Here is a 14,055-nt window from a genome sequence, read left to right as displayed (position 1 = left end):
TTACCTTCGATTAAAAATTGTAATCGTTGCCCAGCCCTATATATATATATATGCTGCCTATATATATGTATATATATATATATATATATATATACATACATATATATATATATATATATATATATATATATATATATATTTATTTATTATTTTTTTTTTTTTAATCTGTCCTTTCTAATCTATTTTCTACCGCTTGTTGCTTGTTACTCTCAGAGTCTCCTAGCCATTCAGGCAAATCACATTGTCCAAAAATGCATTTTCCAATCGATGAAGTGATATCGTGTGCATATATATATATACACACACATATATAAACAGTCGGGCCCCCAGCCAAATTATTTTAACCCAATGCGGCCCCCGGGTCAAAAAGTTTGGGGAACCCTGATCTATGTTTCAATTTTATCTAGTGTTTATCTAGTTTATCATGTTTTCATTTCTTTTTAATTTTTGTATTGTATTCTAAGTTGTTTTACATATATATATATATATATATATATATATATATATATATATATATATATATATGTATACATACATACATACATACAATACTTTGTAGCACTTTGAGATTTTAATAAATGTAAAGTGCGTTACAAATGTTACAAATTCATTATTATCATTATTATTAATGCTCATGTTACGACTTTAATAAATATTTCAACTCAATTTTACAAATATTTTCTTTCTATACATTTTTCTCACGTAATATTCCACTAATATTTTCACTTACTTAATAGTATAACAATTTTTCTAAAAAGCAACTATTAACAATACATGATTAAATATTCAGGAAGAAAAAGTCTTAATATTAACAGAAAAAAGTTGTATTATTAGGGAAATAAAGCTAAATTATCATTGTAATGTATTTTTATGGGAGGTTTGTATATAGTTATTTGTATATATAATGAGAAATATAATGTATAAATAAAATACACATAAAATGTTTGTTTTCTCATTATATCAAGCTGAAAAATAACTCAATAAAACACCCATTTAAAAAAATAGACAATAATAATTTGTCTTTATTCTCCCAATATTACTTTTTCTGCTCATACTATGACTTTTTACTCATAGATATTTAAACATTTAATGTTGAATTTTAGGTGTTGTATTTAAAATTTCTTCTCATAATATATTTTCTCGTAATTTAACTTGTTTACAACTTTATTCTAGTTTATTTTCTAACGTCATGACAACAAAAATAAATCAATAAAACTCCCATTAAAAATAATTACATGGAAAACACAACTTAATACAAAGAGTTTTAACATTCTGTAATAAGACAACTTTAGTTGTAGTTTTAAAAAAAAAGTAATTTTGATTCTTTTTAAGTAAAACTGCACCTGTTTGTGTTATTTAATGCTCATGTTACGACTTGAATAAATATTTCCACTCTATTTTACAAATATGTTCTCTCTATACATTTTTCTCACGTACTATTCCCATAATATTTTCATTTACTTAATAGTATAACAATTTAAAAAAGGCAAATATTCACATTACATGATATATTTAGGAAGAAAAAGACTTAATATTAACAGAAAAAAAAATTGTATAATTAGGAAAATAAAGCCAAATTATCATTGTAATGTATTTTTATGGGAATTTTGTATTTATTTATTTATATATATATATATAATGAGAAATATAATGTATAAATAAAAATACATAATTTTTTTGTTTTCTCATTATATCACACTGAATAATAACTCAATAAAACACCCATTAAAAGAATAAAGACAATTATAATTTTTCTTTATTCTCCTAAAAATACTTTTTTCTGTTCATACTATGACTTTTTACTCCTTGATATTTAAACATGTAATGTTGAATATTAGGTGTTTTGAATTTTACAAGTATTTAAAATGTACTCCCATAATATATTTTTTTCGTGATTTACAATTTAAACGTGTTTGCAACTTTATTCTAGTTTTGTTTCCAACATCATAACAACAAAAATAACTCAATAAAAGTCCCGTTAAAAATAATAACATGAAAAATAAAATTTAATACAAAGACAGTTTTGATATTCTGTATTAAAACCACTCTAGTTGTAGTTAAAAATGTAATTTTGATTCCTTTTAAGTACATCTTTAGCACAATATGCATAGTTTATTACAATCCAATACCAGCATAAAAAAAGAAAAATAATCCTGAGTTTTGCCACTCACAGAGGTAGAGAATTGTTGCTATACTTCCTTCATTATATTGATTGTAGCTGAGATAGGCACCAGCGCCCCCCGGGACCCCAAAGGGAATAAACGGTAGAAAATGGATGGATGGGTGGATATTGTGGTTGGCATTGAGCTGACCTGCATCAGCCAGAGGTATTTCAACCACTGTCATGTCTTTCTGTTTTCTCCTGAAAACAAAATCATTGTTATTTTTAAGATTGTCATCTTGTTTTTATGAGAATCCTTTAAAGCACTTTTTATAAGAAGATCATTATCTCACCATCGTCTGACAGAATAAATAAAAATACTGCAGAGAAATCAAAAGCTGCAGTGCAACACTGCATAGGATGGAGCACGGCGCGGGGATGTAAAGCGCGACCTGCGAGCATTTTTCTGCACATAGATGTTTTTTTTTTACGCTCAGCAATCAACAAAAAGATATAGCTAATCAAGAAAACTTTAGAAAAAAGAAGAAAAAACCTGCAAAAAATTAAGAAAAAACAGCAGTAGTTAAATGACAATATTAGAAGAACAAAAGTCAGTTTTTTGTTTTTTTTTACCATTGTTAAAAATAAAAAATGTTCTTATTAAATTGTATTTTACAAAAATAAAGTCATAATATCACCAGGGAAAAAGTCATTTTAGAACCATGGAGTTTGAATATTTATATATTGGGGTTTTGTTTCCAGTTGGAATATTTCGAGAAATAAAGAATAATGTAAAATGTTTTATAAAATTAAGTTGGTAAAATGTATTGTACAATAATAAAGTTAAAATACTCTCTGAGGAATAAAACTAAGAGAAAAAAAACTACCATAGATATGTTGAAATATTAGTTTAAAAAAATAATTACAAAAACAGAGAATATTTTAAATAAAAAAGCAGTACTTAAACAAGAATAAAGTCATAATAACAAGAGGGAAACATTTCTTTTAAATCATAAAGATTAGATATTAAAGAAAGAATATTTCAAGAAACATCCAAGTGGTATGAAATGGATGGATGGAAGTATACATAATCATGTTTTAATCTTTGTAAAGTTAAGATCGTAAAATGTATGATATTACAATAAAGTGACAAATATGATGAGGATAAAGGTATAACACTACAGGGGTGGAGGACAGGTAAGTACGAGAAGAATGTTGAAATATCAGTAAAAAAAAAAAGTTTAATCTAAAATTGTGGATATAAGCGGGCGTGGCCAACGCTGCTGCTCACTGCTCCCCTCTCACCTCCCAGGGGGTGAACAAGGGGATGGGTCGAATGCAGAAGACAAATTTCACCACACCTAGTGTGTGTGTGTGACTATTGGAACTTTAACTTTAATAAAAGCAGTCCTGCAGTGTTTACTTATGAAAAACTGAACAGCCAGTTAACATCTGAATGTCCTCCAATAAACTGTGGACCAGCTCTATACTCTCGGCAGGGTTCTTGAGGGTGCATGGGAGTTTGCCCAACCAGTCTACATGTGCTTTGTGGACTTGGAGAAGGCATTCGACCGTGTCCCTCGGGAAGTCCTGCGGGGAGTGCTCAGAGAGTATGGGGGTATCAGACTGTCTCGATTGTGGCAGTCCACTCCCTGTATGATCAGTGTCAGAGCTTGGTCCGCATTGCCGGCAGTAAGTCGGACACATTTCCAGTGAGGGTTGGACTCCGCCAAGGCTGCCCTTTGTCACCGATTCTGTTCATAACTTTTATGGACAGAATTTCTAGGTGCAGTCAAGGCGTTGCGGGGATCCGGTTTGGTGGCTGCAGGATTAAGTCTCTGCTTTTTGCAGATGATGTGGTCCTGATGGCTTCATCTGACCGGGATCTTCAGCTCTCACTGGATCGGTTCGCGGCCGAGTGTGATGCGACTGGGATGAGAATCAGCACCTCCAAGTTCGAGTCCATGGTTCACGCCCGAAAAAGGGTGGAGTGCCATCTCTGGGATGGGGAGGAGACCCTGCCCCAAGTGGAGGAGTTCAAGTACCTAGGAGTCTTGTTCACGAGTGGGGGAAGAGTGGATCGTGAGATCGACAGGCAGATCGGTGCGGCGTCTTCAGTGATGCGGACGCTGTATCGATCTGTTGTGGTGAAGAAGGAGCTGAGCCGGAAGGCAAAGCTCTCAATTTCCCATCCTCACCTATGGTCATGAGCTTTGGGTCATGACCGAAAGGACAAGATCACGGGTACAAGCAGCCTTGAAATTAGTTTCCTCCGCCGGGTGGCGAGGCTCTCCCTTAGAGATAGGGTGAGAAGCTCTGCCATCCGGAAGGAACTCAAAGTAAAGCCACTACTCCTCCACATCGAGAGGAGCCAGATGAGGTGGTTCAGGCATCTGGTCAGAATGCCACCCGAACGCATCCCTAGGGAGGTGTTTAGGGCACGTCCGACCGGTATGAGGCCACGGGGAAGACCCAGGACACGTTGGGAAGACTATGTCTCCCGGCTGGCCTGGGAACGCCTCGGGATCCCCCGGGAAGAGCTGGACAAAGCGGCTGGGGAGAGGAGCATCTGGGCTTCCCTGCTTAGGCTGCGGCCCCCGCGACCCGACCTCAGATAAGCGGAAGAAGATGTATGGATGTCCTTCAATAAGAACACAAAGTTGGTCTTTTCTTCTGAGTCATTCATATCTGGCTAAAGCTTTTCAGTTGGCCCGCCGAACATCACTCAAATAGGCTAGATGAAACCATTAAGACGCGGCAGGTTGATCATGTATGCAGTACTATCGCCACTCTGCACAGTTTTTTTTTTTTTTGATTGATTGAAACTTTTATTAGTAGATTGCACAGTACAGTAGATATTCCGTACAATTGACCACTAAATACTAACACCCGAATAAGTTTTTCAACTTGTTTAAGTCAGGGTTCACGTTAATCAATTCATGGTAAGGGAGGCTTATGTGTCACAATGAAGCAGCAGTGGGGTGAGTAGATGAACTACTAGGTAGTTCTCATTCAAGCCAGGGGAAAAAAAAAATCTAAATAAATTGCAAAAATCTGACTTTTACAACGTCTTGACAACAGAGCATGAATGTTCTGCCTCGAGCAACTGCTGGAGTCATTGTTTCCGGTCTGACCTTTTAAGCGAGGGACACATTGCTCCAGACGAGCAGCGACAAAGGTAGACATCTCAGCGTGTACTTTAAGCTTCATCACAAAACTTGGTCTAACATATTTAAGTAGACATTGTGCATCAAGATATTTAGTCTGTTTTGTATTATAATTGCTGAATTTGAGATGTATTTTGTCTTGTGTTATTTGTCTGAGAGTAACTACCTCGTTTAGAACATCCATTTATTCATACATTTTCTACAGCTTGTCCCTTTTTGGGTAAACGGGGGGGTGCTGGAGTCTATCTCAGCAGCATTTGGGCAGAAGGCGGCGTACACCATGGACAAGTAGCCACCTCATCGCATGGCCAACACAGATAGACAACATTCATGTAGTGCTAAATTTGACCAGTAGAGGGCGATTACCTTATTCCATCCATCCATTTTCTATCGCTTGTCCCTTTTTGGGTCGCTGGAGCCTATCGCAGCTTCATTCGGGCGGAAGACGGGATACACCCTGGACAAGTCGCCACCTCATCGCAGGGCCAACACAGATAGACAACATTCATGTAGCGCTAAACTTGACTATTAGAGGGTGATTACCTTATACCATCCATTTTCAACCGCTTGTCCCTTTTGGAGTCGCTGGAGCCCATCTCAGCTGCATTCGGGCGGAAGGCGGATTACATCCTGGACAAGTCGCCATCTCATCGCAGGGCCAACACAGATAGACAACATTTATGTAGTGTTAAATTTGACCAGTAGAGGGCATTTACCTTATTCCATCCATCCATTTTCTACTGTTTGTCCCTTTTTGGAGTCACTAGAGCCTATCTCAGCTGCATTTGGGCAGAAGGCGGCATACAACCTGGACAAGTCGCCACCTCATTGCATGGCCAACACAGATAGACAACATTCATGTAGTGCTAAATTTGACCAGTAGAGGGCGATTACCTTATTCCATCCATCCATTTTCTATCGCTTGTCCCTTTTTGGGTCGCTGGAGCCTATCGCAGCTTCATTCGGGCGGAAGACGGGATACACCCTGGACAAGTCGCCACCTCATCGCAGGGCCAACACAGATAGACAACATTCATGTAGAGCTAAACTTGACTAGTAGAGGGTGATTACCTTATACCATCCATTTTCTACCGCTTGTACCTTTTGAGGTCGCTGGAGCCTATCGCAGCTTCATTCGGGCAGAAAACGGGATACACCCTGGACAAGTCGCCACCTCATCGCAGGGCCAACACAGATAGACAACATTCATGTAGCGCTAAACTTGACTAGTAGAGGGTGATTACCTTATACCATCCATTTTCTACCGCTTGTACCTTTTGAGGTCGCTGGAGCCTATCGCAGCTGCATTCGGGCGGAAGACGGGATACACCCTGGACAAGTCGCCATCTCATCGCAGGGCCAACACAGATGGACAACATTCATGTAGTGCTAAATTTGACCAGTAGAGGGTGATTACCTTATTCCATCCATCCATTTTCTATCGCTTGTCCCTTTTTGGGTCGCTGGAGCCTATCGCAGCTTCATTCGGGCGGAAGACGGGATACACCCTGGACAAGTCGCCACCTCATCGCAGGGCCAACACAGATAGACAACATTCATGTAGTGCTAAATTTGATCAGTAGAGGGCATTTACCTTGCACTATTGCAAGTATAAAATAATGATAAATATTTTATACATTGAAATTATACTTTAAAAAAATATGTCATTCCATTTTTGTTAGGCTAACTCTTTTATTCCATACTTTTAAAATGTTGCCAAATGCAGCTGAGATAGGCTCCAGCTCCCCGCACAACCCCAAAAGGGACAAATGGTAGTAAATGGATGGATGGTATGTACTTTAATTTAAAAAAAAAATTGTCTGTCCTAGCATATTTCGAACACTAGATGGCAGTCTTGGAGCTTTTAAATTGAACATTAGCTACACCCATGTTTTTGTATGGGTGTGTGTGCAACATGGGCTATGAATATTACAGATAAAAACATTGCGTTAAAGGCCTACTGAAACCCACTACTACCGACCACACAGTCTGATAGTTTATATATCAATGATGAAATATTAACATTGCAACACATGCCAATACGGCCGGTTTAGTTTACTAAATTACAATTTTAAATTTCCTGCGGAGTTTCTTGTTGAAAACGTCGCGGAATGATGACGTGTATGTAGACGCGTGTTTGTGACGTTATTGGTTGGAGGGGACATATTAGTCCAGCACCACTTGCGGCTAAAAGTAGTCTCTATTCATCGCATAATTACACAGTATTTTGGACATCTGTGTTGCTGAATCTTTTGCAATTTGTTCAATTAATAATGGAGAAGTCAAAGTAGAAAGATGGAGGTGGGAAGCTTTTAGCCTTTAGCCACACAAACACACGGTGTTTCCTTGTTTAAAATTCCCGGAGGTGAAGCTTTACTATGGATCAGAGCGGTCAAGCGAACATGGATCGCGACCACATGTGAACCAGCAGTTTTCGGTGAGGAAATTGTGATAAAAAGTCGCCTCTTACCGGAGATCAGCAGAGCTTCTGTCCTGCTGCAGCTTCGTGACTTTACTCAGAGACTGGCGTCAAAACACCCGTGGACACACCCCTCCGACTATCAGGTACTATTATACTCACTAAAACACTAGCAACACAATAGAAAGATAAGGGATTTACCAGAATTATCCTAGTAAATGTGTCTAAAAACATCTGAACAACTCCCAATGCAATCGCCTTTTTTTTAAAACTTTTTTTTAGTCCTTTACTCTAAATTTCCTCATCCACTAATCTTTCATCCTCGCTCAAATTAATGGGGAAATTGTCGCTTTCTCGGTTCGAATAGCTCTTGCTGCTGCAGGTTCACATTATAAACAATGTGAGGATGTGAGGAGCCCTCACACCGGTGACGTCACACGCACATCGTCTGCTACTTTCGGTAAAAGCAAGGTTTTTTTATTAGCAACCAAAAGTTGCGAACTTTATCGTCGATGTTCTCTATTAAATCTTTTCAGCAAAAATATGGCAATATTGCAAAATGATCAAGTATGACACATATAATGGACCTGCTATGCCCGTTTAAATAAGAAAATCTCATTTCAGTAGGCCTTTAAGTAAATAAAACAGGTGTTTGTAGTCATTATGTCCATCAATATGTAAGAGTCCTTGAACCCTAAAGTGAAAAAAGTGTACATTGAATGTGACTTTGTCTGTGAATGAAAAAAAAAGCATCCCTCATTAACAGTCTGGCCAGTCTTTTATTGTAAATAGAATTACAAAATAACACAAAATAAACAATCTTTATAACAATTTAAATCTCAATAAAAGAAAATAACTTCATCTGCAGTGCACTTGAAATGGTTCCAACACTTTAAACCCAAAAAGTGTGTGCTAACCACTGAAAAGGAACCGGTCAGCTTGGTTTGTGTCGGTTTTAGGGGCTGTAGTTTTGGTCTCGTTAAAAACCCCATCAATTAAAGCCGATAAGTGCAGCTGCAAATATGATGCAACTCGAGAGCATGTCACCGGCTAAACAACCTTACAGTTAGGAAAAGGAGGGCTGGACTTAGGTTGATAAGTTTTCTTTCACCGATATTGTCGTGTATTTTGAATATCTGTACAGTTGTGCAACCCGAGTGACAGACGGGAGGTGTGGAGTAGGAACATTTAAAAGTAAATCAACAAGAAAAGAAGCTCGCAGTGGCATTTCCCTACCCACACATCAGTGCAAAGACCTGGACGTTCTCCAGGAAGGCCAATAAGTTGGAAGTGCTTTAAATGTGTCCTTTTCCCAATTAAGTATGACATCACTGCATCAGATAGCTTTAGCTCAACAGCTAACTCGGTCCCTAATTTAGGATCCCCTTGGAGCATGAACTTTGACCTGGCTCTAGATTTGTCAAAAGGTTCCTGTCCAGCTCTACAACTCACCCACTCGTTCTTCTATAGATGCATCTCTTCAGCTAGATTTAGCTGTAGTTTAGCCTGGTACGCTAACCCTGCAAAAATGTTTTGGTCTTGAGTATCTCTGTGGCTAAAACAACAATTAAAATAAACATATTCATTAAAACATACAATAACTGGCAGGAATATACATTGTAAATCAGCCATGGAATAAATCTTTTTGTAACATGAAAAAAAACAAAAAAAACAATTCAGTCATTTTAAATCAAACATTTTCGCTGTAACGTGTAAATGCAATAGTTGATAGAAGTTAATCCCCGTAAATGCTCCAATTAACGCCTCTAGTCAATTAACTGCAAAGTTTGTTTGGTCTACAAAAGCAAAAATGACTGCAAGGCAAAAACATTAGCGTTAACGACAGTGGCTGTAGGCAACCTCCTGACGTATTGACTCCACTAGATGGCAGCAGCTGCTTTAGTAGTACCATGAGTGGTTTGTCTACCTTTACATTACACATGGCGTGAAAGTCATGCATGCTGTTTACACGACTAATTAGTAGTATTAATGCTGACTCAGCACTTTACTCCTTACCGCTAACACCTTGGTTCTGTGCTGTATGACCATGTGGTCCCGCTTTCTCATGCACATTATTCAAGTTATTATATAATAATTACCAGTTATTGCCTGCTTCCAATTGACGTCCCGGCTATAATTAAAGCATTTACGGTACACATATAAAAAACAAAGACAAATATCAAACCTGGGTATTTGATTAGCTGTCATGTATGCGTCTTCCATGGCTAAAGGGGAAGAACATAAGTGCCAATAAAGTAAGCAATCTTTGGCTATGTTGTGCGCCGCTGCAACATGGCTTGCCCCCGTATTAGAGGAGTTACGGTATCGACGTTGGTCTCACCTGACGTGGCAGCAAAGCCGCACCAGGCCACGTTTCTTTCCCCCCCCCCACATGGGACGCATTCTCCAGTGTTAAGTGCTAAAGCGTCAAAAGGTGCTAACGGGGAACACTTGTTGGAAATCAACAGCAGTTAGTTTGACATACAAAAACAGGACAGAGTCATTACAATCATGGTCACATTGTGCACTCCTTCTTCTTGCCTCCATGTTTCGGCGCTAACTCCCGCCGCCCTCGTCCTCCTGCTCCTCCATGTTCCTGCGCGCCATCCTCTCTCGGCGCTCTGCCAGTCGTTGACATCGGGGGCATTCCGAGCTGGCCTTGAAGCAGCTGCGGTGGTAACACGCGTGGCACTCTGGGAAAAGAGAGAGAGGGATGATCAAATACGATAACAGAGCCAAGGAAGAGGGAGCAAAGATCACACGGTAACCAGTCTAACCAGTTCGCCCCGGGGGAAAAGGCGCCAACCAATCACAACGAGCGGGGCGCTATAAAAGGCGCAGAGGTGAAAAGCGCGCGAGGCAGAGGGGAAAGAGGCAGTAGGAGGGTGAGACGGCGGCGAAGCAGGGAGCGGCCGACCACGCCTTACACTAGTTCAGACACGGAACCGCTACACAACTTCCACGTTTTATGATCCTTTGAGGCACTGACACAAAATGAAACGGACAAGAAAACCAATTGCAGAAAATCATTTATTGCATGCTGAAACTTAAATAACAGACACAAATAAAAAATAAATTAAAAAATGTGCAAAAAGCTGGAGTGATAAATGTAGGAGTGACGCCGCAGCTATAATTAACCACCAATTGCCACCGCAGGCGAGTTACCACAACAAACAAAAGCAAATAGTCCAGCCACATGACCGCCACCAAGTAACTCCCAAACAGGAAGTGAAAGAAATGTAAAACCACTCGACCGCCTGAAGCTTGACGGAAAAGCTCAAACTAAAAGGAGCTTAGACAACATTAAAAATAAATTATGCATATTATCTGCTACCATTATATAAGACACTCATATTTTCCTGGATATCCGTCTGAAAAAGAGGAGTTGGTTTAGAGATACAGTGATGTTGAATATCTGCCTGGGTTTTTGTATACCGTCTTGGTTATTGAACGGCCAAACACTGCGCCTAACAAAGTGGTCGGTTTCCTTCCGGGGAATTTAGTGTCTAAACAAAGAATCACCCATGTAAGGGACACAGTTTCAGTGCGTTTTTTTATATTAACTGCAAAATAAGCCACCGTGGGGCCAAAGAAAGTTGCGAGTGTCCACAGTTTGAATTTAAGAAAGTTGTAGAAAATTACAAAGCATAGCTCTGCGCCCCAAATTTTCTTTTTTTATCCTTTTCATTTGTTATTTAGATGTATTTTGCATTGTCCTCTACATTTAAAATTTTTCGGCGTCAGATTATGGACTCATTTAATTTACATTATTTATTTTGGACAAAATGGATTCTGTTTATGTACGAAATCGTGGCACAAAATGACTTCCCTAATGAATTGCATGCAAGTAGGTCTGAGCTTTTCTTCCTGTCACTCACACAAATGACTTCCCTACAAGTGAATATGCGCTTTTCTTCCTATCACTCACACATGACTTCTCTTCAAGTGAGTCTGATATTTTCTTCCTCTCACTCACACAAATGACTTACCTTCAAGGAAGTCTGAGCTTTTCTTCCTGTCACACAAATTACTTCCCTACAAGGGAGTCTGAGCTTTTCTTCCTGTCACTCACACGAACCACTTGCCTACAAGTGAGTCTGAGATTGTCTCCCTGTCACACAAATGACTTCCCTTCAAGTGAGTCAGAGCTTTTCTTCCCGTCACTTACACAACTTCCATGCAAATGCAGTCTGAGCTTTTCTTTCTGTCACTCACACAAATGCCTTCCCTACAAGTGAATCAGTGCTTTTCTTCGTGTCACTCACACAAATGACTTCCCTACAAGTGAGACAGTGTTTTTCTTCCTGTCACTCACACAAATCACTTCCCTACTAGGGAGTCTGAGCTTTTCTTCCTGTCACTCACACAAATGACTTCCCTACAGATGAGTCTGTGCTTTTCTTCCTGTCACCTTTGACTTGGAGCGATTAAACGACTTGCTCAAAAAAATTGATGATCGATGAAGCAGAATCATTAGGTATTCAAAAATATCAAATCATTTCTCGGTCATTATCAGTTTTTTCCCCCCAAACAAAATTAATCATACATTTCCTTATGAAAAAACAAAAAAACAAACGGCTCCAGGAAAATGATGTCTTATATCTTGGTAAATACTTTATGTCTAACTATGCTAATAATCACCACATAACTCAAATAACATTTTAGTTTTACCGTTAAAGAAAACAATCCATTTTAAACTTAATTTATCCCTCAGATAAAAATAAAATTGTGCCCCACTCCCAAAAAAGCTGAGGCAATAAATAACAGAAAGATCAACGCGAGTTTTTACTGTGTTGCAGCTTTGGTAACACATTCGTTTAAAGAACCGTCTCTGGGTTAATGTGTTACTACATTTGGTGAATGTGTTTGTCTAGCTGGAGATGACACAAGAACGTCGGGTTGCTATTTTCATTGTTTTGCTTTTATATTTAAAAAAAAGAAATTGACACATGGGTGGTACTAAGTCTCCCAGCTGGCCAGGGAACGCCTCGGGATCCCCCGGGAGGAGATGGACAAAGTGGCTGGAAGAGAGGGAAGTCTGGGCTTTACTGCCTAGGTTACCGCCCCCGCGACCCAACCTCAGATAAGAGGAAGATGATGCATGGATGGAAGGATGGAAAAAAATTTCTTAAACAAACATTTTGTACAAAGAATCCTGGTAACTCCCAAAATGGTCGTATAATTGCAATACGAGATACATATAATAATAAGGAGTATACATCTTTTGAGGCTATGGTTTTTTTCTGTCCTCTTTCAAGTACACCCTAGTCTGGTTGCCAGAAAATTGCAGTGTGCTATAAACAGCATCTTTAATCTACAAAATGCATTTGAGTGTCCCCCGGATCATTCGATTTTACTGAATGCGGTCCTCACAGGAAAAATGTGGAGAACCCTGATTTAGAGTCTTCTAATTCATTTAAAGTGCATTTTTCAGAGTGTGTGCAGAAACGAGGAGAACAGGCAGATGCCACACAAAGTGTCATTTCCAGCTAAAAGACCAGATAAACATTCTAACCAACTCGAAATGTGCGCTGAGCATGAATTATTTTGGGCTTTGCTGTACATAACCTTTATTGCTCGTCTGCACCACCACCTGTCTCCCCTTCACACGTTTGCCTGCCTCTGGTGACTCTGCGGGCTCGGCGCGTCTTGCGAGCTCGCCAGTTGGTCTGATTGGGAACGGGATCCGCTTGTTCACCTGTCTGCGTCACCTCCGCCTCTTTTTCAGCTTCCCTGTCTTCCACCTCCAAAGCCCCGCCTCCCATCTCCGACAAAGCTTTCTTGCCATTTTTTTCCATTTCTTCCTCTTCAGCTCTGCTTTCATCCTCAACGCCTCCTTTAGAGAAAGTCTTGCCTAGCCCGGCTAACCATGTCTCCATTCTCCCTTGTCCTGTTCCGGCGTTTTCTAAACTTTCCTGACTGCTGCATGTCTCGCTGTCACTGCACTTCCTGTCACTCTTCGAGAGGTTCTTTTTCAGTCGCTCTAAATGGAGAATTTTAAGTAAATTCAGCCTCTTTGCCCGCCCATCCTCACTTTCCTCACTCCTTGACCTTTCTTTGCCGCAAACCTCTCCCCCCTCCTTGCTTTCTTGATCACTTTCTTTCCCTTCATCCTTCTCAGACTCGCGCCTTCCAGTCACCTCCTGCTCGTCCTCAGCTTCCTGATGCCTGGAAAACACTTTTGCTAACTTCCCAGGAGAGAATCCCCAAAAAGCTCCCTCTTTATCCTGTTTGGGGTCGGTTTTGCGTGTGAATGTTTTGTTCCTGCCCTCGGCCCAGTCTAAATTCTCCTCGCCCCCCTCCCCGTCCCGCCGGTCCTTGGAGAGGGCCTTCGCCAGCCTCCGAGGCTTAGCGATCTTCCAGTCTTT

General features: G+C 39.7%; 2 protein-coding genes across 4 annotated transcripts in view; one reads left to right on the top strand and one right to left on the bottom strand.

Moving 5' to 3' along the window:
* LOC133540574 (arf-GAP with coiled-coil, ANK repeat and PH domain-containing protein 2-like) overlaps window positions 1-14,055 on the top strand; it is a 1,007,806-nt gene that overhangs the window by 363,506 nt on the left and 630,245 nt on the right. The window lies entirely within an intron of this gene.
* The window catches only part of rubcn (rubicon autophagy regulator), a 53,597-nt gene continuing 47,988 nt past the window's right edge, over window positions 8,447-14,055 (bottom strand). For all 3 annotated transcript variants that reach the window (XM_061883273.1, XM_061883272.1, XM_061883275.1), the window contains one exon: window positions 8,447-10,380. In XM_061883273.1, coding sequence (XP_061739257.1) covers window positions 10,244-10,380 — 137 coding nt within the window. In that variant the 3' untranslated portion in view covers window positions 8,447-10,243. The remainder of the gene's footprint in view (window positions 10,381-14,055) is intronic.

This window comes from Nerophis ophidion, linkage group LG22 (genome assembly GCF_033978795.1).
Source record: "Nerophis ophidion isolate RoL-2023_Sa linkage group LG22, RoL_Noph_v1.0, whole genome shotgun sequence".
In the NCBI taxonomy this organism is placed as follows: Eukaryota; Metazoa; Chordata; class Actinopteri; order Syngnathiformes; family Syngnathidae; genus Nerophis; species Nerophis ophidion.
Note: the sequence above shows the minus strand (reverse complement) of the source record. Positions and strands in the feature narration are given on the sequence as shown.